At 38.0% G+C, this 26671-nt stretch overlaps 1 protein-coding gene across 1 annotated transcript in view; it reads left to right on the forward strand.

Annotated features, from left to right (window-relative positions):
- Positions 1-26412, forward strand: part of kcnh7b (potassium channel, voltage gated eag related subfamily H, member 7b) — a 42193-nt gene extending 15781 nt beyond the window's left edge. The window contains exons 4-15 of the mRNA XM_085384799.1: positions 1672-2112; positions 2896-3107; positions 6301-6726; positions 11271-11670; positions 11923-12122; positions 13658-13910; positions 15937-16151; positions 16289-16376; positions 16536-16697; positions 19089-19245; positions 22361-22541; positions 22821-26412. Coding sequence (XP_085240925.1) covers positions 1672-2112; positions 2896-3107; positions 6301-6726; positions 11271-11670; positions 11923-12122; positions 13658-13910; positions 15937-16151; positions 16289-16376; positions 16536-16697; positions 19089-19245; positions 22361-22541; positions 22821-23108 — 3023 coding nt within the window. The 3' untranslated portion in view covers positions 23109-26412. The remainder of the gene's footprint in view (positions 1-1671; positions 2113-2895; positions 3108-6300; positions 6727-11270; positions 11671-11922; positions 12123-13657; positions 13911-15936; positions 16152-16288; positions 16377-16535; positions 16698-19088; positions 19246-22360; positions 22542-22820) is intronic.
- The last annotated feature ends 259 nt before the right edge of the window (positions 26413-26671 follow it).

Consider the following 26671-nt stretch of genomic DNA (forward strand, 5'->3'; position numbering starts at 1 on the left):
AGGGACTAAATGAAAAGTTTAATGTAATGTATAGTTTAAAATAACTATACAGCATTTCAAGACATGTAAAAAAGTCCAGCCTACAAAATCATCTTTTTATGCATTTATCCAACAATAAGGCATGTAAATATGCCATATGGGTATGTCTTTGATTGATTTTGCATACCATTTTTTCATTATTTCTACTTAAAGGTAGTGGATAGTGCCTGGCTGATAAGTGATAAGACATTTTTTTATAGACCCAGTCCTTTAATCATTTTTCATAAAAGCTTTAAAAAGCTTTTGTCAATATAGCAGCATGATAGTAAAAAATATATCCAGCACAGCACACGGGCGAGAGGAGTAGAAATTTAATGTAACATCACAGGTAGTCTATAAAAGGATAGCGTGTCAAAGGAAGTGAGTAGGATCTTTCCAACCTAATAACCAAAGCAAACAGCACAACAACAATGATCTGCAGTCCAATTCGAGACTGGCGACATGGAGCATCCATAAAAATAAAAACTGAGGAAGGTGAACTGCATCATATGTTGTCAGTAATTTGCAGCATCATTGTGGTAAACATTTCAGCCTATATAACACTCCTTAACAGCACACCATACTAGACCCCTATGATAACTTTATTAATACTGTGACCTTACTTAATGTCATGTGACATCAAAGTGAGTAAAGTCAGTACACTCAGTTTAAAAGGTTTGGAAACTGCCTAAATCAATAGAACTGATGAAGCCTACTGAATGAGTACAGGCATGTCCTTAAGACTGATGTGTGTAGCTGTCCTTGATTTTTGTGCTTATGAAACAGCCCCCTAATGTCACTGTTACTGAATTTTGTTGTAATGAGATTCACTCTGTGATTAAACAAAGAATTGTTATTTTTCTGTTTCTCTTTTTAAACCTTGAATTAAGTTTTTTATTCATTCATTCTGCTTTCTTTCATACTAGCATTTATGCACCAAAGGAAAGACTCAAGTTAAAATCTAATTCAGAGAATAGTAAATTTACTTCTTTTTTTTTTTGTCTTGTTTGTTTGTTTTTACAGACATTTATAAAAGTTATAAAGATAATTTGTCATTTGTATGTAGAGACTAGAGTGGAAAGATACCAAGATATCAAAAACCATTCAAGGAGACAGTTTTCATAGAATGCATGTTATGTGAATATTAACAATACAACAAAACAGAATAAACTATGGATAATGTTACTTTGTTTCACTATACCTAATTCAACTGAAACCATTAGAGTAAAATACCATTTTCCTTAGGCACAATGGATAGATGTATTCGACTGTAATCCTTCAAAGATATGCAGGATGCACCAAATAACAACAACAGACTGCTGCAGTACTGGGGACTTAGGAGATGAGTGCAGGACACAAAGACAGATATTTGCAACAAAAAGAAACCTGTTTATTATATTCTGGAAGGTTCATATATAAATCAACCAACCAAAATAAAGGTTTATTACACATTAAGGACTAGAACACATAAGGAACACAAAAAAAAAATCACCAGCACTACAGCAATCAGTCAATGATGACACATACACAATAGAAAACTCACAATGGAAAACAATATCAGACATGCTCCTGGGGCTATTAAATATATTTATAGATATACATATTACTGTGCTGTACATTGAGGTCTTCTCTCAATGTCCTTTCTATTTTTAGGGAGGAGTAGATTCTTCCGTTTCCGCCAGGCTGCTTTGAGCCTGATGAATACCAACAAGCAATCTCTTCCGCAAGAGGACCCAGATGCTGTGATGGTGGACTTGCCCAAAGAGGATGAGGACTCATTGGCCCTGGAGAGTTTCCCATCACCCACCAAGAGCATTTGCAGTCCCATTGAGGCCAATGACACACATGCCCTCATAGGCTCAAGCCACCACTCCTCCCAGGCTAGCATCGGTCCTGAACCACTTGACCATTCATCCCCTAAACTCCCCTGGGAGAAACTCTACCATTCGGAGCCACACCAGTCCTCTACCTCCCTGTCAAATACCTTCCCCAGAGGCAGCATCAGCAGCATGAGAAGGGCCTCATCCGTTCATGAAATTGAAGGCTATAGTTCCAATTCAAAAAACTTATTCAGGGATCGCCATACAAATGAAGGTATGTGCTACACTACGCTCTATAACTTGTAGCTTCTGTCTGTGTTATGTCGTATTAATATATTGGCCCAGCCAACACCTTACAATTGGCTGCTCATGTTTTAACTCTATTATGATAAGTAAAGTCTGATCAGTATATCAATAGGTTATATGGGCTTACTGCACTGAAATGATTGTAAACTAATGATTGAGACAGATGTCGTCATTTTGTCACAATGTAATCTTAACATCTGTAAAATCGTAGATAATAGCATTGCTTTTAAATAATTTGTCTCAATCCGTGTATAGCTATGAGAAAAACAGAAGGTGAAAACATTGCTTTTTAGGCATATGTAATTTAAAGGCTTGTGTATGAATAAATCAGTTTCCCCCCCGATTCCTAGTAGGCTTTAATTCACAGCCAACCGCAGCTCTAAAAGCACGTTAGATGTGTTGTAGCACATTTTTTCTTGGGTGAAAAAATACTAAAAATTCCCAGTAGTTCCTCCACTATCAGTTGATGTAAGATTACATTAGTCAATGGTGATGTGCATGTACAGTAAATGAGGCTGTTATTCTCTCTGGCTAGAAATAGATTTACAGTATACAAAGCTCAGCTTATTATGGTTATATTGCCATAATACCTAAAAATGGACAGGAGATTAAAAATTTTCTTGTTTAATCAGGGTGAAGCAGGTAATTTCTTAATATTTATTCAACAACAAAAAAACCCACCAAATACTGTGTTAACCTCTACATCTTGCCAAGGTTACTAATGTGGCTGCCATTTGCTCTTGAACACTAGGCCCTTTCAACCACGTGAAGTCCAGCCTTCTTGGCTCTACCTCTGATTCAAACATCAACAAATATAGCACTATCAACAAGATCCCCCTGATTGCACTCAACTTCTCAGAGGGGACAGAGAAGAAGACCCACTCTCCACCAACAAGTGAGAAACCCATCATAGCACCAAAGGTTAAAGAAAGAACTCACAATGTAACAGAAAAGGTCACACAGGTGAGTCTGAAAATTCCAATTTATTTTTACATTGAAGCATCTGTTATTGTTTGACTTGCAAAACTCTCTCAGCTACCATTTCTCTGACCTGGGTCCAACTCTTAGAAATCCATCCATCCATCCACCTTTCCACACATATCCTTGGTTCTCTATTTCAAAGAACGTCACTGAGAGGGATGGATGGGAAGCTTGCCAGTGCACTAATCATTTCAAATGTAGTTCTGAAATTGGATGCCTCCATGAAGATGATGAGATATGATTCACTGACAGCTCATTATATTAAAGAAGAAATCATGTTGCAATCAGATCGCACCAGCCGCAATGCCAATAACTAAATATCATCTAAATTTTTCTCAACTCAACTGAGATAGCAAGACTTTTACATAGAGAGGCATTGAACCAGAGAAGTGTATACCAAAGTGGTCAAAATCATTTTTGCAGTAGTTTTCTCTTCCCCATTTTTCCCATGATGACAGATAGACTCAAAAGATGAAAACAATACAAGCCTTACTTTTGGAGACGCTAACAAACAGCTGACAGTCTATCATGCTGCAGAGATAACATATGGCTACTGCCCATCCACATTAATAGAGGAGTAGTGCCAGGAGTTGAAACAGATATTCAGTCTAGGAATTATTTTCCAGCCCAGCTACACTTTCTTCATGCAAACAAACATGCTGCTAATTTTGTAGGTTTACTCTATGTATTGATTTGGAATGACTCGATGATTTTATTGAATATCTAGTACAATAAGCTGAAAAATGAAACATTAGTATTGCCTATTTTGACAAATAACTTGCTGTCAAAATACAAGTGAATGGAGTTAGAGGAGTCTCAATCCCTAAGTCTAAGACAAAAATGTATGTTTTGTTTTAGTTTACAGTTATTCTGGTGATAAGTTCCAGTTTTGCAATTCTGTTTTGTTTCAAGTCTTACATCTGTACATGTGTGCATCTTTGGAGTGCACCTCTGGGAACCATGGACACAGTTGCACGAGGGCAAGAGTACAAGTGTATTTATTCTGATAGCTCTTTTCATTCCTTCTTGCTATAATATCACTATTCAAGTTGAATATTCACCTGAGCCCTAAACCACCCAGGATACCAGTACATGTCCCGAGTGATGAAAGTACTTTCATCTTGAAGCAAACTTAGTGGCAATATCAGAGAAAAAACATCTATTTCTGTTTCAGAACAACAAGAAGAACATTTCACTGACTCCCTATAGAACCTATTAATTCATTATGTTTACAAGTCACAAGTGGATGTTCTTAACACTTGAACAAACAGGGGTTCTAGGGCTAGCTAGACATGTCAATATTCATTGCGGTTTTATTTTTAAACTAATAAAAAAAACAATGTTTCATAAAATTAAGTGAGGGGAAAAATGTTTACTTGCTGGCCACTTTTTTATGAACACCTTACTAGTATGACCCCGCCCATTTTGCCTTCAGAATAGATTTTGGTCCATCCTGACTTGATAGCATCACAAAGGTGCTCTTTTGGATTGCAATCTGGTGACTGTGGAAGCCATTTGAGTCTAGTCGTGTTTTTCATGTTCAATAAACCAGTTTGAAAGGATCCGAGAGTTGTGGCATGGTGTATTTTATGGATAGAAGCAGCCACTGAAAGATATGTACACTGTAGTCATAAAGGTATGGACAGGGTCAGCAACAATACTCTAGCAGGCTGAAGAGAACATATCCCCCATTACCACCAGCCTGAAATGGTGATACAAGGCAGTGTGGATCCATGGTTTTTGTTGTTTATACCAAGTGCTTCTTCTACATACCTTGGTAAAAACACATGGTTAGTTGATTTACTGTCTTTCTGTCAGTCTGTCAGTCTGGCCTTTCATCTCGGCCTTTGCACATCAACTGCTGGATTGGATATATTCTCTTTTACTAGCCATTCTCTGTAAACCCTAGAGATGGTTGTGTGGGAAAATCCCAGTAGAGAAGCAGATTCTGAAATAGTGTGTATGCCTCCAACAACCATGCCACATTCAGAATCACTTAAAACCCATTTCTTCCCAATTCTCATGCTTTGTTTGGAATGCAGCATGGCATCTTGACCTTGTCTATATGCTTGAATGTATTGAGCTCCTGCTGTGTGATTGGCTGATTAGACATTTTTGTTCGCATGCAGGTGCACACTACCAAACAAAGTATACTTTAGGGATAACGTTGCAGTTATTCTGATAAATAACAAAATGTGTTTTGTTTTGGGATATTTCAGTAAATTAAGAACTCTGTGTAGGACACTATAAAATGCTTTGGGGCCCAGTGACCAAGCAAAAGAAAAGCTGAGAAACTTTATATTTAAACTTCTTTCACCACAGCTTTCTCATCTATAAATGAAAAAGAACCATCATCGTGATTAAATGTTCTCCCTCCCTGCTGATTTTAGTTTGGAGTTTGAAGACACTGCAGAGATGTGAACGCTGCATCTGCTTCCTGACTGCTATCATGGGGAAATCTATAATTCATGTGCTGAAGATAAGGGAATGTGCTGAAAAGAATAGAAAGACCCATTGCCCTCATCCTCAATCGTACACCATTTTCTGCCATAAGAGAGCCCTTTCTGCTAGTCTGTCGCACATTGTGAAGCCAGAAACAGAGAACGGCTTTGCTTTCCTGACCACATTGAATAATTTACCATCTAACCAGAGCTCATTCATCTGGGGAAATTAAAACAAATATTTGGGTACCACATTGCATAGTAAATTCATATCTATCAGTTAAAATGTATGCAGACTTTACTTTTCTTCAGTCTATCAAGTGCTTTTTCCAAGAGTAATTCAATGTACCTTCTGCAAATGGAGAACAAGTGGTAGTAACATTTATTTATAGTGCCAGGTCAGAGGCAATCCACTTGTCATAATGGCTATCTTTGACTAACTCGGTTTGACTGTAGAGGACACATTGGGTGTCACAGTTGTTATCAATTCATTCCTTAAAGTCTGTGAGCTGATTAAATGACCCGTGGATTTGATATATGAAATGGGAAACTGTGTTTAATCAAATTATAGATTTAAAATATATTGTTTTATACCAAAAAAGCATCATAAGCTTAAAACCTATAGCTTGTAATATTATCAATTATTCTAAGAGGTTGACCCAAAATAAAAATTGACAGCGATGTAATCAAGTGATTTTTGTAGCTCTTCTGACCCTCTCTCACCATTCCTGCAGGTCCTGTCCCTCGGAGCAGATGTGCTGCCAGAGTACAAACTCCAAACACCTCGCATTGACAAATTCACGATCCTTCACTACAGCCCATTCAAAGCCGTCTGGGACTGGCTGATCCTGCTGCTGGTCATCTACACGGCGATCCTCACTCCGTACTCAGCTGCTTTTCTTCTCAATGACCAAGAGGAGCAGAAGAGACGAGAATGCGGATACTCCTGCAACCCTCTCAATGTAGTAGATTTAATTGTGGACATCATGTTCATCATTGACATCCTCATAAACTTCAGGACAACTTATGTAAACCAAAACGAGGAAGTGGTCAGCCACCCAGCCAAGATAGCAATCCATTATTTTAAAGGATGGTTCCTTATAGACATGGTGGCAGCAATTCCGTTTGATCTTCTAATATTTGGCTCAGGATCAGATGAGGTATGTAATCTTTTGTTAATGTTGTACATGTATTTAGTTTTTTTTCAGCTAGTTGTTTTTTTCTCCCAGGGAGCTTTACTGCACATCACCCCAGGGATGCTTGGACTGTTGTACTTGCCCCTGTTCCACTACTTAAAGCCTGAATATTTTGGCTTCATAGAGATTACTTTAAATTGCATGTTTTTTTCCTTTCATTCTTTCTTTCTTCTTTTTTTTTCCCTTTTTTTGAATGGTCCTCATTCTAGAATCCATTTACACGGATTAATGGCTTACCAAATGGCAATCAATGATGCATTTATGTGAGGAGCAGGCCAACAGGGCTGTGTGCACAGCTTACATGCAAATGTGAGATGTCCATTGGTAGGCTGGCTGCCAGGACTGCTGGCTTGTTTGTTGGTAGGATATGTCCCCTAAGGCTCTGGATCCACTTCAGGGCTTTATCGTGCTTTGTAGACACTCCATTACACCCGGAAAGCTCCTGATTATACAGTAAACCATAATAATCTTTTCCATCAATGCGGCTGCTGCTGAGTCAGTTCAGTAAATGACAACAAATCAAAAAGAACATGGACATCTGTTTCACTCATCAGACAGTGACAAACAAAACGAGACCATGATTTGAAACTAAAGCACATCCTCACTACGAGTATGTGACTATGTTTACTTAACTTCCACTTTTGCCAAAAATGAAAAACCAATTGACTCCTGTTCTATAAATAGATAGATAGAGTTATACAGTGAGAACATGTGCTTGCATGACTTCTATTTATAGCTTTCCATCTTGATGTTTATGTCAGATTGAACATGAAAATTCCCGCTCAGCAGCATTCTCATTCAGAAAACAAAACCAGCCGAGACAGTGGCAGATGGTTTTTCACAAGGCTCATTCAATTTAGCAGCTTAATAAGACGGTTTTAACCTACAATCGCTTAAGTAAACCTTTTGATTAGAGTAGGAAAAATATGTGAAATAGATTTCAGTGTCTGTTTGCTTTAAAAACAACTTCGTTTTACCATAGTATTGAACATATTGGGAAAGTTATCATGCAAAACTGGGCAATATGAAAAACTGAATGTTTTGAGAACGTTTATTATATAAACTACTGTCCAGTGTCCAGCAGTTTCATTGTGAATTTGGTTGCTTTGTCCTGACTTGAACCTGTAAATGTTGTTTCTGATAGAGATTAGTAGAATGACAGAGTGATGAGGCTGTGTAGCCCTGTGTAACCATAAAACCCAGCTACCTGTGAAGGTACAGTTAATGCTGTGATTTCATTCAGTTCACTTTGATTACGTTTCAGTTGTCTGTTTTTTTTTCTTTTTGGATGAATCACATCTATCAGTAAAACAGGCGCTGTTAGCGGTTGAGAAGGAGACTAATGTTCATTTACCATCACACTGCAATTATACGCAAACATAAGCCTCACATTTTAAATCAGTTTAGGACTTTAGATTTAATGAAGATCTAACATACTTAAGGGGAAAAGGGACTTTGTAAGTGGAAAGTGAGTTTTAAGTAAGTAAATAAAACATAAAAAAGTAAACTGTAGCATAGATTTGCAATGTTTTCGACAATAAATTTTGAGTCAGTGTGACAAGCACAGGCTATCATTTTAAAACATCTAAGTGCTTTAAGCTTCAAAAAAAATCTTTGTGGAGCTGCCTATATATTTACATTAACATTACATTCAGCCTTACATCACACTTGGATATGAGGTTCAAATTCCTCCCTGAGTCTTCTTTTCCTTCTTTCTGGACCGGTGATGCTCTGATTTTCTCTTGCTGCCCTTTTTGTGTGTTGGCTTTTCTGTATATATCTCTGTTCAGATTTATCAGTGTAAAACTGGCCCTGTGATATTATTTCTGACTTTAAACACCTTGTCTAAATCTGACTGACATTCAGACTTTTAATTAAAGCACAGCCAAGAAATTCTTGACTTAACTGGAGAGATTGAACAAGAGAGTGTAGACAGGGAATGAGAAAATGATCACCAATTGCTACAATACTTTAAGGCAAATTAATGGTTCTGTCCTAGTGTTGGTTAGAAAAGGATGATTTGAATTCAACAAATACAGGCCACAGAGACACAAATTTAGTTAACCCATAGCCAATGCCCCATAAGTGTTTCACAAGAAACCATTTTGGTACATGCCAAGAATAACAATCATAAAATAGCTGACAATAGAGGTGATAAAAGTAGACATATTCATTACGTAGAAGTACACAAAGTAGTGATTCAACTTTGTTGCTCAAGTAACAGCAAAAAAGTGGAGGCTCTAAAGTAAAGAGGTATTATATTAAAAAAATAGCTGCTCCTCTACCAGCTGCTATACGCAAAGCTAACTGAAGCTCATGTCATATTAATATTATGATAAAATAATACCAATACAATGATATGAATGAAGGCTTTATTTCAGTTCTATTTCATCTGTCTATCTTCATTGCAGTTTGCGTCCACACAGGAAAATGAGGATAATCAAGGGTTAAAGTGGAATTCAACTGGTATGGGAACCCTAAGATCACTTATAGTGGAGCAGTGTGGGGGAAAGAATCACAAATAAGTCACAATAATTGTTGTTGTGAGCTTCAGTAGATTTTGTGAACAGGCTGTGATGAACTGACCTGTGCTGCTGCTCTTTGTGGATTTAGCCAACTCAATTTGACAAGATTTAAGCTGGGGTTACATGCTCTATCTCTGACTGATTTCCCACCCCAGACAGCATAAATCTAGTGTAAAGACAGAATTCAATGAGTGAATCTGATCAGCATCATCACCTTAAATTTGTCTGCTACACTTGATGTTAACCATGAACACTATAGCTGCTTTGCATTGGTCCAACATACTGCATTGTTTTAAAATGGACTGTTTGAAGTAGCCAGTGTTGCCTGATTTAAAACAACTAGTATATGAAGCAACCTTTAAAAAGCAAATGAAAATCATAATTTCAGCAACACATTGTGTACGATATATTTGTTTAACTGCTAGAAATGTGGCTTTTGAAATTAGCTGCCATGTAAAACAAAAAAAGAAAGAAGTGATTGGCTTTGTGCTTGCTGTGTAGCAATAGATCCGGAAGAACAGTAACTTCAACTTACAGATATCTGCACCTTCAATGCTTCTGGCTGACTTTAACGTCTAGGTGTAGTGATATTAATGATGCATAAATTATGTGTTTTTTGGCTCTTTCAACTCTTTGTGTATGATAAGCGCAAGTGGGGGATACACCAATAAGGTTGTGTTTTATATGTTATTGTTCCCTCCATTTAGATTCAAATTAGTTTGGTGTTTGAAGGCATGCTGTGGCAAGAAATAACTCCCCTCAAATGGTTTAAGCCTAAAGTAGTAGTAGAAGTAGTAGAAAGTAGATATTTGTTAAAAGGTATGTATTATAGATACATAAAAATTCTACTTAAGTATAGTATGTGTTTGTTACTGCCCATCTCTGGCTAACAGGAAATACGTGCATCTGGGGCTAAGAAACTTTAAATGTGCATGCCATTGTTCCTCATAAAGTATTTGGCATGTAAAAAAATAAATGTCATTTATTTTACGCTATGGCCACATACAATATGGCTATAGTGTATAGCGTCTCACGTACAATAAGTTATTGTATATATACAATAATTAGATATTGTAGCTTACCCTCATTCAGTGTTCTTAATCTACCAAAAATGCCTCAAAACTGCCATGAGTGGTTACTATAACAGATTGAAACTGAAGCTGCTGTATTTGAAGTTTGCAGAAATGCAAGATATTACCTTTTTCTTCTGCTTTGTGAGAAAATATTTTAAAGTACATTTTTGTTAATATTATAAATCAGTGATGGGGAGATATCGAACCCCTTTTTAAGTTTAAAGTCTCAGTTAGAAACTACTGTGGCGGTCCTATTTCCTCCAAAATTGCACCAATGGTAAACCTGTGCTGCAATGACTGTCAACATTTTGATAAAAGATAGAGAAATTCTGAAATATTTATAGAAGAATGATGTGGAATTTTGTTCATTTACCTTTAGATAACTAATGGTAAACGATATAAAGAAGTGATTATGAACGAAGTGTCATTGTTTCTTGTTGGACTTTTTCTTCTGTAATTGTCAGGTAAACAAATGGTCCTTTTAATAGGAATTGCAGTTACAGTTGTTAACACATTTCTTATTGACACATAGCAGCTACACAGCTCCCAGGGACCCATTAAATGAGTGTGCCTCTGTGTTCAGGATTGAACAAATGAAGATTTATCTGTGGGCTGCTGGTGTCCTTACTTCTCACTTAATTTGCCTTTGACCAAAGAGCTCTGGGGTGTCTTATCCAGTTTTTTCTTTCAAGGAAGCTCATTAGTTTGTGAAGTGACTGTGAAACTGGCCCACAGCTTTAGACTTGTTGATAATATAAAGGAAATACACATGCAGACAAGTTTAGTAGATAAGTAGTAGATAACATGTCAGATCTTTTAGCATGATGAAGCAATATCTAAAACCGTTGATCTGGCATCCAAACTACTGTTGCTATTACTAATAATCTTCCTTATTGTATTTTTGTTTTAGACTACCACTCTCATTGGCCTGCTGAAGACAGCAAGGCTTCTGCGATTGGTGCGTGTAGCCAGGAAGCTGGATCGCTACTCTGAATACGGAGCTGCAGTCCTAATGTTGCTCATGTGCATCTTTGCCCTTATCGCCCACTGGTTAGCCTGTATATGGTATGCCATTGGCAATGTGGAGAAGCCTTACTTGGAACACAGGATTGGCTGGCTAGACAATCTGGGCGTGTCAATTGGAAAGCGATACAACTACAGTGATCCTAACTCTGGTCCCTCTATCAAGGACAAGTATGTCACAGCACTTTACTTCACATTCAGCAGTCTGACCAGTGTGGGCTTTGGAAATGTTTCCCCCAACACCAACTCAGAGAAGGTCTTTTCTATATGTGTCATGCTGATTGGCTGTGAGTATTTTATATGCTTTTCAGGTTGTATTTCAATTTACCATTATTTCATTCTTTTTGTTATCACTTGAATGGGTTTTGAGCAAAAATCTATCTTTTTTCCAGGTCCTTCACAAAACATTGTATATGTTTTAAGCAGAATGTGTTGACATTTTATCAAATTACCTGTGTCTTCATGGGTAACAGCAGTAAATATGCTGACTGTAGTAAAAACAGTACCTTCTCTTCACTCATTGCTTTTTTTTATTTCAGCCCTGATGTATGCCAGCATTTTTGGAAATGTTTCTGCCATCATCCAGAGGCTCTACTCGGGTACGGCCCGCTATCATGCTCAAATGTTACGGGTCAAGGAATTCATCCGTTTTCATCAAATTCCCAACCCTCTGAGGCAAAGGCTGGAAGAGTACTTCCAGCACTCATGGACCTACACTAATGGCATTGATATGAATACGGTAAATAACTGAAGTCACTCATCCACCTGTCCCTGTAATGGATATGGATATCCAACAAAACAAGTGATTGCACTGATGACAATATAAATACATGCTACTAAAAGAGCTTTTTTTCTCTCCCTTGTCTGCTTTTCAATTGGATTAACATCTCTTCATTGGTAAGAGCAGGAGGTACATATTTAATTTCTTTAAATTTTTAAAATGGGTTTCTGTCTGATCACTGTTTAAAATAAGAACCTCATTATGCTGTCTACAGACTGTGGGTTAGAAGACCCAGATGCAGGACACAGGAGGTAGACTGAAGTTCAACATGATAGTCTCTAATCAAAGTTAAGGTCAGACACTGAAGGTCAGGCATTGTAGCAAATAAATCTAACTGGGGACAGGCGAGAAGGGAATGCCTTGGAAGATTAACAGCATAATACAAAAACATTCTGATAAATGGGAGGTAGACAACTGGTGCTGTACATACCAAAGTGACCGACTGGCTAATTGGACATGTGTGAGGAAATCCAACAGATACTGTGATGATGAGGAAGGAAGTAATATAATAAAATGAAGACATTAAACTTAGAGACATACAAAGATTTTTTTTCACATTTGAGATTGTAATAGTACAAGTTTACCAGTAGACGTCTATTCCCAGGTACATTTTTGAAAATGACGGTTAAATAAATCCTTTATTTAAGAAAAAAAAAGGCAAATGTTACATTTTTTGTGAACCATTACATTCCCATGAATTAGCTCCTGGTAATTTTCTGAATACTTACCACATCTCTACTATTGTAATGTCTAAAGTTTGCTTTACATTATTCTTGTTCAGTGATTTAGTGCTATAAAACAAAAACCAACAATATTTTTTTAAAAACAACTTTTGTTTTATCTCAGCTTTAGTAAGTTATGTAAACGTAGTGTTTGATGGACTCACTCAGTACATTCTATATATCAGAGTATGAATTCAGTGCATAACTACACTAGATTAACAGGTGTAGATGCAAACGCATAGCACACTTTTGATTCTGATCTGCTTTGTTACCGGTTCAGCTTATAGTGCAGTTTATTCATATTAATCATTTCAATGTCATGACAGCCTATTTCTTTTGAAAAATATGCATAATATCTTCATATGTCTTATGCTCTCCTTTCTCTGTAATGGCAGCATCCATTCAAGCCTGCATGTACTTCACATTTCCTTGCATGCCTGTGTTTATGCTATTAATTAAATTCTTAAAATCAACAGGGGAGAGTATCCTTTTAGTGCCATCCTTTGCAAAATACTAGTATTTGTCAGCCCACCTCAAGTGTATGGCTGCTTTGTTTTCTTTAAAAACTCACAAGTTTAGAGGCCACCTCTATACAAAGTTCTTTTGAAAGTGCTTTTTTTTTTCTAACTTGTGTTCTTTTGTATCTGAGAGAACAAAGCTTGACAAACTGATCTGATGATGTGGTCACAATTATCTCTGAAACACATCTCTGTAAGGATATCAAACAAATGTTTTGAGCACTTTATTTACTGTTTTTTCTCCGCATCTTAGGTGTTAAAAGGGTTTCCCGAGTGCCTACAGGCAGACATCTGCCTTCACCTCAACAGTTGTCTTCTGGACAACTGCAAAGCTTTTCAAGGAGCCACCAAAGGATGCTTGAGGGCCTTGGCCATGCGCTTCAATTCCGCTCATGTGCCTCCCGGAGACACTCTGGTCCACGGTGGTGATGTGCTCACTGCTCTCTATTTTCTGTCGCGTGGTTCTATTGAGATCTTGAAAGATGACATTGTGGTAGCTATCCTGGGTAAATACAACCCCTTGTTGATCATTTTACTGATGTGTACTAACATCTAGTGTTTATTTGATATTTTGTCTCAATTACAATAAGTAGGTTGGGTGGATGGTGCTCAGTTGATTAAGAGCTTTTAAATTTAAGTCCTGTATGGAAATTTTTTATACCCAGAGTAAACTCTTTTGTGCTGTTTGACATTTTGCCAATGTCTATCAGGAGTTTTGTGCATATAATGTCAGTCTCTGCTACACATAAAATCCTCTGCCTCCACCTGGAAATGTGATGAACTGTAATAGTCAATGTCACCTCCCTGTTGTATTTAGATCGCTCAGCTGACTGTGTGTTAAATGTCAGCACCAAGCTAACTAAAACTTTAGGCAGGTCTAATTTAGTCTCATACTGTTTTGAGCTTATTGTTGATTTTGTAAAAAGATCTTTAAGATTTACCTTTTGTTTATATAGTCAGAGAGGAAGCACATACTGTACAAGAAACATTCTACTACCCACATGTGAATTCAATGTGCACAGATGTTCTGGACCTTGGCGTATTTAGCATCAGAAAATTCAAAATAAAATGTGCCTTCATGTGGGTTTTCACATTTCGTTTTCTGTGAGTGTTCTGGGGTGTTTGTGTGACAGGTTTGACACTCTGGCATTTCTATTAAGTGGCCTCATGGAAGGTTGTCTGGCAGTTTCAAAGAACGCAGTGAAAATGGTGCCACTTTTTTGACAGCACTGGGAAATGAGTTAAAGCTGCAAAATAGAGAGTATTAAAATAATGTCAGTAAAAAGGAGATTTGGCTAAAACAACTAGCAGCTCTAAATTTGAAGCTATATTTTTCATTCTTTATGTATTGATACTGAGCTTGATGCATCAATGTTAAAATACCAATACTGGAAAAATGTCTATTTATTTTTTCTTCATGGGTAAACTTCATTCATGCACTCCAGACCGGGCCTGGATTAGATTTTATTCATTATTCATGAGATTAATTCTCACTAAAGCTGCACCTGAAAGAATGAGGTTTCAGCTTCGCAACGGTTGCTGCATCACACAAAACGTGTTATTAGTGATTATCGTGGAAAAGCCACTCAAGCATAATTATAATGCTCCATCGCCATAGTTTATTCTCACATGGGGAACTATACCAACCTCTAACATGGCAATGGTCAGCCCATGGTGTTAAAGTATTTTTCTCTTGTAATGATCATGACTCCAGCAAGGCTATTAGCATTGTTCTACAGGTGAGGAATTAATCTCTTATCCTAATCAATCGTTGTGGGGAGAGCTCTGTGTTTGTGTGCGGGGGAGAGACACACCAGTCTGTGTGAGGCTTTCCTCTGTGGCCGAAAGGTGTCCGGTGCATGCTGTGAAAGGCACACTGGCAGCCAGCATATCATATCTCTTTCTTCTGAACCCCTGCTTACACTGTTGGCATTTAGTGAACCCCCCACACCAACAAAGGGATTTTTCATGATGCCCTTTAAACCAGGCCTCTCGTCCTTTGGAAAATGGGCCCTTATTTCTGCAAAGGAAGCTCTTTTATTCTCCAGACTAAAAGCTAAGCTTACCGTAGATTTTTTTGTTTTTTTCACTTTTTGCAAGTTCACTGAAGAGCTGGCTTAATTATGTGATAGCCAAAATCAGTGCAAAAATTGCCTTTGAAGTGCACAAGTAAAGTGTGTCAATTGCAATCAAGCCCTCCTTTACCCATCGCATCAAAGCTGCTGCGTGTTAGTAGTTACTCCTCAACATAAATAATGGATCAAAGATAGAAAGACAACTGATGTGCCGGCCCTGGGAGACGATCTACACAGAAATTAGAGGCTGTCTGATTTTGATTATCCACAAAAACAAACACGTCTGCGCCCCTTAGTGAAATCAGAGTGATAAATAAATTCCTATTGTAATCGCAGCAGAGATTTATGCCTGCGTCATGCCTTTTTTTGGAACTCACTGTAGCTCAAGTCAGCATTTTTACATCTTCCCACTAAAACTGTCAAGATTACCTGTTGTTTGTGTGTTTGTCACCTCCAGGTAAAAATGACATATTTGGAGAAATGATCCATCTCTATGCCAAGCCTGGAAAGTCTAACGCTGATGTGCGGGCTCTGAGTTACTGTGACCTGAGCACCATTCAGCGAGAAGATTTGCTGGAGGTGCTAGACATGTACCCGGAGTTTGCAGATCACTTCTTCAACAACCTGGAGCTTACTTTCAACCTGAGAGATGACTCCACCAAGGCAGATAATGTAAGAACATTTTGGACCTATGTGTTTAATGGGTGTTTTGATAACAAGTATTCATATTGTAATTTGCCTAAATTATGTTTTTTTGTTTATTCTTGGTAACTGACACATTTTCTGATTGAAGCATTTTAATTTTGCAGCCCTGTAGTGTCAAAGAAAGTGATTCAGATGGTGAGGGAAATAAAAATGTGAAAAGAAGAATCTCTTTCACAGCAGATCTGTCTAAAGGTCAGTAGAAACATACAGGAGAACCTTGTCAAGCATGCTTTGTGGCTGCAAATTTTTTTCTTTGTTATTATTCATGGATTGGTGCTCCGATATGCAAAAGTCTGTCCTCTATGGGATATGGTGTTATTCCACTGACTCCTGCTGATTGCCATTCTACAGGGGAAAGCAAAGAAATGGTTAAAGAAGTTCAAAGGGAGAGAGAGTCTAACTCGTGCCTAAAGAGATCTTCAGTAGTTCTGGGTCGCTCTTCACTCACAGTTCCAGGCCTAGACTCAGACGTTATTGTCAGAGACAGCTTGGACAGAAAACCACCTTTTGAAGGTAACAGATCTTGTCTTACAGATGAATTGTAAATATCTGGTGAATAAAATTGTAGCTTTTTTGGCAAGAACTTTCAAAGCAGTGTTGCAAATCGTGATGAATATTTGTAGGACAAACACTAATGTGAGTGGTGGGAAGACACTGAGGGACAATGTCTTTGACGCTGCATTAGCAGCTCTAAGAGGGTGACTGGTTGTGTGGAGAGTGTTGGGATGTTCCCAGGCTTCTAGAGTTGCTTTGAGCAAAAACTTGGGAATTTAAATATTTAGGTTGCCTTCTGCCAAAATGCTGCTCAGCTGATTATAATTCTAAGAGACAGGATGTCATCTGTCTCAAAAATCATAGACTTAAGACTGCATTATTCTCCCTTGCAGACATGCATATGAAGAGCTGCAGGGTCTTGCAGTTTTTCTTAATTTTTTTTTCTAGTCCAGTATCCAGACAAATGCCTTACATGCTGTAGATCACTATTGATATGATTCCATCCGCAAATTATTCTACATTTAATATTCTTTTGAAGACAATTTTATAAGTGCAGGTGGCAAAGGAACAGCATGCAACTGCAGTCCTTCAGACAAAAAATCATCAGCCCGTGCAAGTTATCTCTGTAGAAAATAACTTTTGACAGTTTGCTCGTTTCATCATCATAATCATCATCATTTATTTATTTATATAGCACTTTAAAAACACACCTGGTAGACCAAAGTGCTGTACAATACTAATATGCACATAGTAATAAAACCAGACATAGCAATAAAAAAGAACATTAAAAAAAATATCAGTTACCCACAGAGTTAAAAGCCAGAGAATAAAAATAGTTTTTTAATAAAGACTTAAAAACTGGCACTGATGTAGCCTGTCTAATATGGAGAGGAAGGTTATTCCAAAGCAGTGGCGCTGCAACAGAGAACGCTTGGCCATAGCCGTGACTTTGGGACCAAAAGCAGCAACTGCTCAGCTGGAGCATTCAGGTGTGCATTAACAAAATACTGAGGAGGGAAGACATCAGCAGTGGTCTCAGAACCAATTGCTGCAGTTTATTAGTCTGAAAGGGGTAATAAAGCCATTTCCAAAATACTTTACGTCCATCATTCTACAGTGACAAAGATTATTCATAAGTGGTAAACATTCAAGACAGTTGCCAGTCATTCCAGGAGTGGACACACTACTAAATCAGAGAAATTGTAAATTGCAAGGTTAAGTTTGTAGAGCTTCTTGTAAACAAACCATCATTTAAACCAGATAACAATGCACAACACCACATTTGGTGAAAACCAAACACAGTGTATTACCAACTGCCAAATCGAGGGTGGGAAGGTGAGGATTTGGGCTTATTTTGCAGCCACAGGACCTGAGTATCTTGCAGTCATTTAAACTCCTCTGCATACCAAAGTATTCTAGAGTCAAGTGTGAACTCATCTGTCCAACAGTTAAAGCAAAACTGAATCATGTAACAGGACAATGACCCCAAGCACAGCAGAAAATCTGCAACAGAATGGCTGAAAAAGAAAAGAATCAAGATGCAGTAATGGCCCAGTCAAAGTTCAGACCTCGGCCTGATTGAAATGCTGTGATATGACCTTAAGAGAGCTGTGTATAAACAAATGCCTGCAAAGCTCAGCAAATTGAAGCAATGATGTAAAGAAGAGTGGGCCAAAATTCCCCCGCAATGATATGAGAGACTGATAAGGTCATACAGAAAACAATTACTTCAAATTACTTTACGTTACTGCTGCTGTAAAAGTGCTGAATCATGGGATATACTTGGTTTTTCCACACACCATTTTTATATTTTGGCTTCTTTTTTTTAAAATAAATAATGGCATGATTCAATAGGCCATGTGCTGTTGTTTATATGTGCTATAATCAAATTTAAAATGACCTGATTTTCTATGTTTTATTGAAAATAAAATAAATTTACCCAGTTAAAATGTACCCAGTATCCCAACTGTTTTGGAGCTGGGGTTCTACGTGATACAAAGTCGGACCGAGAGAACGACTGTCAATGCACCCTCAGCCCAAACTCTAAACGAATCTATGCAACTCATTGTATTAGTGCAAAGCCACCTGCACAGTCTGTTCAGTGAGATAACTTAATCACCGAATTAACCACCCCTCTGTTTAAAACAACAAAAGAGGCTCCACACATATCACTAGACAGCAGGTTAAATACTACCATGTGCCAAACAGAGATAACAGGGTTAGTTTGCAACTGGAAAACACCGATATAATAATTCTCCTGGTATAGCAGTGTGATAAATTACAACAAAGGATCTACACACAGCTTTGCTGTAGAGATTAATTATATTCTATTTTAGTAATGTTTAGTGATGACGTTGCTCTGACCTGCAAGTGAGGATGTAAATCATGCATGTTGGTTTGGTCCTCCAGATCTGTGCTGTGATAAATGGGCCTGTAAGAAGCCTACAGACTACCTGGATGAGTCAGCGCAGTTCCAGGATCTGAGAGAGGATGATAATTCTGCCAGTGAAATCACATATGGAGAGGTGGAACAACGCTTAGGTCAGCTTCAGGACCATTTAAACAGGTACATATTTTTAGAGTCAGCATGCAGATGGTTGAGCTTCACTTTGCTGTCATAAACTATGAATTACCCGAAAATGTGAACTTTTCTAGTGTGAATAACAGTGCTTGTTTTTTTTCTTCTTTTTTTTTTGACTAACCCTTTTTCTTTTACCAATGGTTTGCCATTTCAGCCACACAGCTCACGTGTGGCGCCACATGAAATTGCAGAAATTTCTCTTCTCATTTAAACTTACCAGTTGCGCTTAGCACATCTCTGTTTGGAAACAGTGCAGCATCTTATCAGATGGTGCAAAGAGTTGCTGTTTTGGACGGTATTTCTAGATTATTGTCTAAATTTACTTAAGTAAATGATGTTAAAACTTCTCTCCTTTAATTTTAATGTGAAAAGTTTAGGTTAACTTTGAAGTTAAAGTTGGAACTCTACTTGTTCTGAAGAAAATAGGATTACATTTTTTACATTTATCCAGGGGCATTCCTTTACTGAAGTTGTCTTTTTTGGCCTATGTTGACATGATAGCACTCAGTTGCTCCACATATCTCCCACACCATTACACCACCAGCAACCTGAAACATTTATACAACACAGGATGGATCAATGCTTTCATGTTTATGCCAAATTCTGACCCAACCATCCAGTTGTTGCTACAGAAATCGACACTTGTTAGATCAAGCAACATTTTTCTGATCTTCTGTTGTCAAATTTTGATGAACCTATGTGAATTGAGGCTTCAGTTCCCTGTCTTTATTTGACAGGAATGGCACATGATCTGGTCTTCAGCTCTTGTAACTCATCTGTTTCAAGGTTCAACACGGTTCTCATTCAGAGATACTCTTTTGCAAACCTTGGCTATAGTGAGTGGTTATTTGAGTCTCTGTTGCCATCCTATCAGCTCAAAGCAGCCAGGCGATTCTCCTCTGAACTCTGGCATTTCCATCTAGAGAAGTGCTGCTCACTGGATATTTTCTCTTTTTCATACCAGTCTCTGTAAAGAGATGGTTGTGTGAGAAAATGTCAGTAGATTAGTAGAAATTCTGAAATACCAGCAGCCCATCTGTCACCAACAACCATACCATGTTCAAAGTCCCTTAAACCACCTTTTTTCCCCAACCGCTCAGTTTGAACTTCAGCCGGTCAACCTGACCATGTCTGCATGACTAAATGCATTGAGTTGCTGCTGTGTAATTTGCTAATTAGTTATTTTTGTTACCCAGCAGTTGAACTGGTAGATTCAACAGTCTGCCCATTAAAAATGCATGGAGTCATATGAGTGAACATTTCACTTAAAATGACTCAGAAGGAGCAGAGTGGAATATTTTTTCCAGTTTTAAGTGCAGGGTAAAGGCTCCTCTCTGTTCCCCTCACTTTCTCCATTCAACATCTAAATCTCATTTGTAAACCATAGCTACTGCTGATGTAACGTCTGACATTACAGCAACCGAGCGCACCATAAAAGTCACAAATTTTCACTTGTGACTCATGGTGGCTTTAAATGGAGCCTTTTCCATTTTTTCAAAACATTCTGTAAAACTGATTTGGGAGAGAAGCAGCCTTATCTAGAGGCATTATGTGTTTATGTATTTGTCTGTTTGTTCAATTGGTTGTTATTTTTTCTACTGTCTTCAAGTCTACATATATAACATTAATAGTAGTTCTTAAAAACAGAAAGAATGGATTTATCTATCAATTGCATTGTCTAATTTGAGCGGATATTGAATGTATGATGGATTTTCACTGTGCACAAAAATATTCGGGTAGTCTTTTAGTCTAGAGCATTTTCTGGTATGTTCTGTGGCGACAGCATAGGTATATTTGTCACTATTCTTATTTATCATTGCATTTTCAGATAAATGCTATTATTAATTTCAGTAAATGATAAGGCAGTGCTTTATTCTTTTAAGATGTCACCTCCCACACTGCTAAAAGTAGGCTACACCAAATGTGAAGGAGTAGGTGGAGGACGGCAACTAGCTGGCAGAAGTCGTTGTCGGACTTGGAGTGGGAGGTTGGATCTAATGGAAGCAGGACGCAACATTGTAGGACCGGTGCAAATCAAACTTGAGAATGACCTGGTACTAAAGTCTTTATATGGTAAAGCAGCGCTCAGAAAAAAATGTGCCTGAAACAATTTATAATGATAGAAACAAAATGGTGAGATTGATTTCTAGCAGCTACGTTGTACTTTACCTTCCCTAAAATGAATAGATTTTATTTTTGTCATTCCTGGAATGTAGAAACACATCTTTGGCAGTAGTTTCAGAATCACACCTGCAGTCAGCAGCCACCTGAAACGGACACGCAAATGAACAGCAGATGGTATTTTTAGCTGGAATTATCACAGAGAATGAAAGATCGCATCAGGGTGCCTGAAATACTGGGCAAGCTCATTTTATTAAGCACAAATAAGGCATTTTATCCACTGCACTATACCTGACCTTGTTTTTTTAATGCTGGCTAGCTGCAGGATGAGCAGCACTTCTCTGTCATTTTGGTGTTTTTGTGGCTTTGACTAGTCTGAAAGCATATGTGGCAGGAAAAAAATGTCGGTGTGGCCTTTCTCTTTTACACATCTATGTAAATAGCCAAGAAAAATATTGTTTGGTACGCTGAAAAATACTGTGCGGCTGCTTTTACTTAGTGTCTCATGAGCCACAGCATATTAAATGAGGAAAACAAAAAGGCTGACAGTGTCTTTGTGCATTAGATGGAATACACGTTGGGTTTGGGGTTTTTTGCCTTAAGTCCTAAATATAGAACTTTGATCAAATCTAGACTTAATTAGATTTACCAGATGAGTATAATAGTTATTTGCACAGTAAATGCAGAATTCACATGTCCCACACAAAGCTCATTATCGCTCCTAGCAGGGGCAATGTCTTTCATCTATTGCTTTGACAGAATGTTTCCACACCGTTGCCGTCTCTTAATTTTGTCCAGAGCAACGGCTCCATCTAGTGCTCAGTGAAGCACATCTGAGTGTGCTTTCAGCCATTGTCACACACAGTTAGGTTCACACTGTCCGAGTTACGTAAATACTCTTTCTTTTCATACTTATCTTTTGCTAATATTATACAGTATATCTGTCTGTTTTTGCTCATCAGTCCTTTTTTTTTTTTAGGCTAGAATCTCAGCTGTTATCTGATATGCAGGCGATCCTGCAGCTGCTGCAGAGGCAACCAACTCTGGGACCGCCTGCCTACAGCACTGTGACTGCTAATCCAGACTATCACAGATCTGCAGTGAAGGTTCAGCCGGCTGCTCTGAATGCAAGCCATTTCTTTAGCTCTGCAGGAACTCAAGTAAGGATGCCATCACTTTAGTTGGTAGACATTATTTTACATAGAGCATTTGTTTTCCACTTATGTACACATTGAGACCTTTCCCTTCACTTTTTCATACTGTTAAACTAAATGTCACATCTGTTGGTTTGTTTGTTTTTCTACAAATACAGTTGTGTTTTAAGGGTAAATATAATTTCACATCTGAAACAGGATATTAAATGTATATATATATAATGAGATTATTTACCCCAGCACAGGCAACTAAGATCTTATTATTGTCAAAAACTGTTTTTTTAGGCCCCCAACCAAAAACTAGGGAGCACCATTCAGGAATCTAAAGACTCTGTGTTGAGCTTGGCCAGTGTGAATGCACCCACTGAGGACAGCCTTAAAGAATTTCTTGTGCAGAGACATGCAGAGGCACAACAGCATCAACAACCATCCACAGGGCATCAACAGTCAGCACTGATCCTTCTTCCACCTGAAAACCCTGCTTCCTCTTCTTCCATGTCACCTTCAGACTCCAACCTCAATGCCACTGGACTCCATAAACCTGCCTCAGACCAAGAGTCTCCAAGGCCATAAATCTTTTCTGCAGCACGGTATTCTAATATTGAGGTTGTAATGCTGTAATTACTAAGTAGCAGTTTCTTTTATCAGCATGCTGGCACAGTCATCTGTGGCTTGGTATTAGAAATGAGATGTTCTTACATTGTGCATGAAGACAAAACACTGTTTTACGTGGTTGACACGGAATTAAGAAACTATTCCTGCAGCTGCCAGTATAATATGTAACAATAGTTACATATTTTAACAGTAGTTCTGTCAAAACAGGATTGAATCCATAATCATCATCATCCTCATTCATTTTTGCTCTTTAAACTTACATGGTGATGCCCACTTAATCTTGATGCACCTATTTAACCCATGAGGACAGCATTTCAGCATTTTTAATTAAATTCTTCTTACTCTGCAAGAATGCTGGTCTCCACTAGGTTGTGATAGAAATACACAACCAATGTGTTTTGCAAATGCTTTTCTAGTTAACGGACTTTGTGTTTTTTGCAGACACACTATTGCAGCATTTTATGTTCCCACACAGTTGGTCACACTAGCATGGGCTATGTGGCTTGGGCAAAATCGAAGGTGTGGATAGTGACACTAGCTCCAAGTGTAAGCAAGAAGAGCCGACTGACCTACCTCACAGTAGACAGGCTCCAGTCATCAGATAAATAGGGTTCCTCCTGCTGGTATCTGCAAAACCAGGGAAAGACTGGCATCTCCACCTCCCCACAGTGGATACAATAACTCACCAGGTTCTGCAGCAGAATTGCCAAAAACACCGGGAGGTGCAGTGCATAACAGCAGCCAGCTGTTCCTCAGTGAGGGGTCTGTGGATGATGAACATTCATGGAAAGTATTAAGAAAGATACAAAAAAATAGAGGAACTTGTGGAAAAAACATACTCTCAAAAAACAAGTTGAAGGTGATGGTGGCACCACGACTACTTACTGTACTAGCATTTCATAACATCTTATGAGCAATAGGTGTGAGTCATTTAAAAGTGACAAAAGTGGGTCATCTGGTGGATAAGGTGCTAGTTTTAAGCTAACTAACATACTACCAGTACTCAAGTGCAGAATCCACAGAGAGCGGAGGCTGTAGAAAGCCAGGACTAACACACACTGCCAAGCAAATTAAAAGTCTTTACACAAGAATTTGCCAACAACCCCATCGAGCCTTTTTTCAATCCTTTCATGCCTGTAGTCTGAAGAGGGAAAGGTTATCTCTCCAGACGCTGGGTGTCAACAGAGAGCCGCAACTGTATTACTCTCTGCCAAAGTTCAATGCAAGTGATCATTGTTGCTTGTTATACTTCAAAGCAGCAGACAAGAACACATGAAAGCCTCAACTAAAATATTGTGAACGCTGAAAGGAGCCAACCCATTACTGTTACCAAGGCTGGCTGGCAGCAGCTGAATACAGACATGTTTGTTTAGGCAGTTAACCTGTCCAACCTGAAACTTGGAAACAAAGATGTGAGCGAGTCATAGGTACCTGCACTGCTATCAAAACACGTGAGCACCGGAAACGTGAGGAGGTGGCTTTTTCACAACAGAAAAATGACGGCACAGCTTTTCTTTCTCCATTTGCAGAATGCAGTTCCTAGCACCTGACGCTGAGGCACTGAGGACAGTGGAGGTTATCTTACATGATGCAACAGTCACGGATGAGCCTGGTCATTAATGTTAGAGCCCGTTTAGAGTGTAAAGTCTGTGTGGGCACATAAAAATATTCCAGGCTTTGGGAGTAATGAGTCTGTATATGAAAGAAATATAAGTCTTCTGTAGCCATTAGTGTAATACAGCATTATTACAAATAAGAGTTTTCTGATGTATGTTGTATGCCTGTCTTCTCTGAAGTGTGACTCAGGGGTTATGGACAATTGCACTGCAATATACTGTACAGTATCAAAAAAAAAGACTATGGTTTTCTTCTATAAACAATGTGCTTTATTACTGCAATGACTAATGTGCACCTGGTGTACAATGTTAAGCCAACAGAATACACTATACATACTTATCTGGAAAAATATAACATGCAGATTTGAGATTATTTTTTTTTCGCCGTTTGGAGAAGTATGATATAGACATTTCTACATTTAGAAAAGAAATAGAAAAAAAACATATCAAATGTTTTGTGTCTTATAACTTACTTTCTCATTTTTCTCTTACAATATAATTATTCAAAAGTGTTAAAGGAACTCTGACTATGAAGACGTGCATACCTGATTATATTAAGATTAACAGCAATTTGAATGTTATTTAAAAAAACGTTTGTGAATTAAAAAAGTGACACATTGTTGGAACAGTCTTGGTCTTAATGTCTAGATATTACAGCGCGTATTTTGTTCAACTTTTTTCAGGTCGACGGTGAAATAATACAGCCCCCCTTTCTTTTCGTTACCCAAGACTGTTTAGTCTTGGGTTTAGTCAGTTTAATAGTAACACACGTAAACATGGTCCATAACGACTAGCTCGCGCACATCTGCCAGCCACCTGCATCCGAAGTGTCTGATAAGCTCCATCAGTCTTTGTTGGAGAACAGAAGAACACTTACGGGCCATGTGGCATTTCATTGTAGTTGTTGCTTACAGCCAACAGCATGTTTTTCCTGTTTTGGTTGGCTAAATAGGGAACTATGCCATGTGTTTTTTTTAACACCGTGGTTTAGTATATGAGATCACACGAGCTGAAATAATCTGAGTTCCTTTTAAGTCAACATTATGTTGTATGGGAAAAATGTGAAAGTGGCCACTTAAATGAGTGCATCATGGTTTGAGATTTAAAGGGTTTGGGAAAACTTACCTATGAAATATAACATATACTATTGCAGCCTATGGGGAATTCTTATTAGTTTTGTAGTTATTTATTTATTTATTTTCATATGGATCTACAAAGCATGCATTTTTTTGAGTCTCTATATGCTTACCGTTTTGCACTGCCTGTCAGCCCAAAGTAGCACATTACAATATAAAATGATGTCAGCATACTTTACTCGGATGAGGTGTTGGGGGGAGAAGAGGAAGGGGCACTGCGGGACACAAGGACACATAGTACTTGTGCATAAACAGACCCCAGAGAGTATCTTGTGCCTATATGACAAATCCAAATGCTAAGACAGCATCTTTATGTATAAATAACCATACATAATGAATTATATAGTCCCTGTACAGTTTTTTTTTCTGTTGGCAATGAAGGTTGTTGTTGTTAGACATTTGTAGGAAATAAATACATCCCATTGCCAGAAATGTTTTTTTGTTTTTTACTGAATAAATTACATTGAGTATTCTATAGAACATACAGTAGTGCATATGTTAGTTTTGAAACTGTGGGAGCAATAAATAAAAACGCACAGTTGGAGTTGTGTCGCTGGCTTTCTGTTATTCAGTCCATATATGTGTTTACAGTTGCTGTGTACATAACTGAAAGTAGAACATATACTATGAATTATGAAGTGTTCCAGGAGGATTGTGGGTCCTTGAGGAAGGTGAGTGATTATTTCACAGTATGTCAAATACTTTGTTGCAGTTGTTTGTTTTTAATGAGCATCTGCCAAACGTACAATGCATTTCTTTATATTGTTGC

The sequence above is a fragment of the Rhamphochromis longiceps genome, linkage group LG16 (assembly GCF_057381845.1).
Source record: "Rhamphochromis longiceps isolate RC_006_pf linkage group LG16, R_longiceps_female_GT1.1, whole genome shotgun sequence".
NCBI lineage: Eukaryota > Metazoa > Chordata > Actinopteri > Cichliformes > Cichlidae > Rhamphochromis > Rhamphochromis longiceps.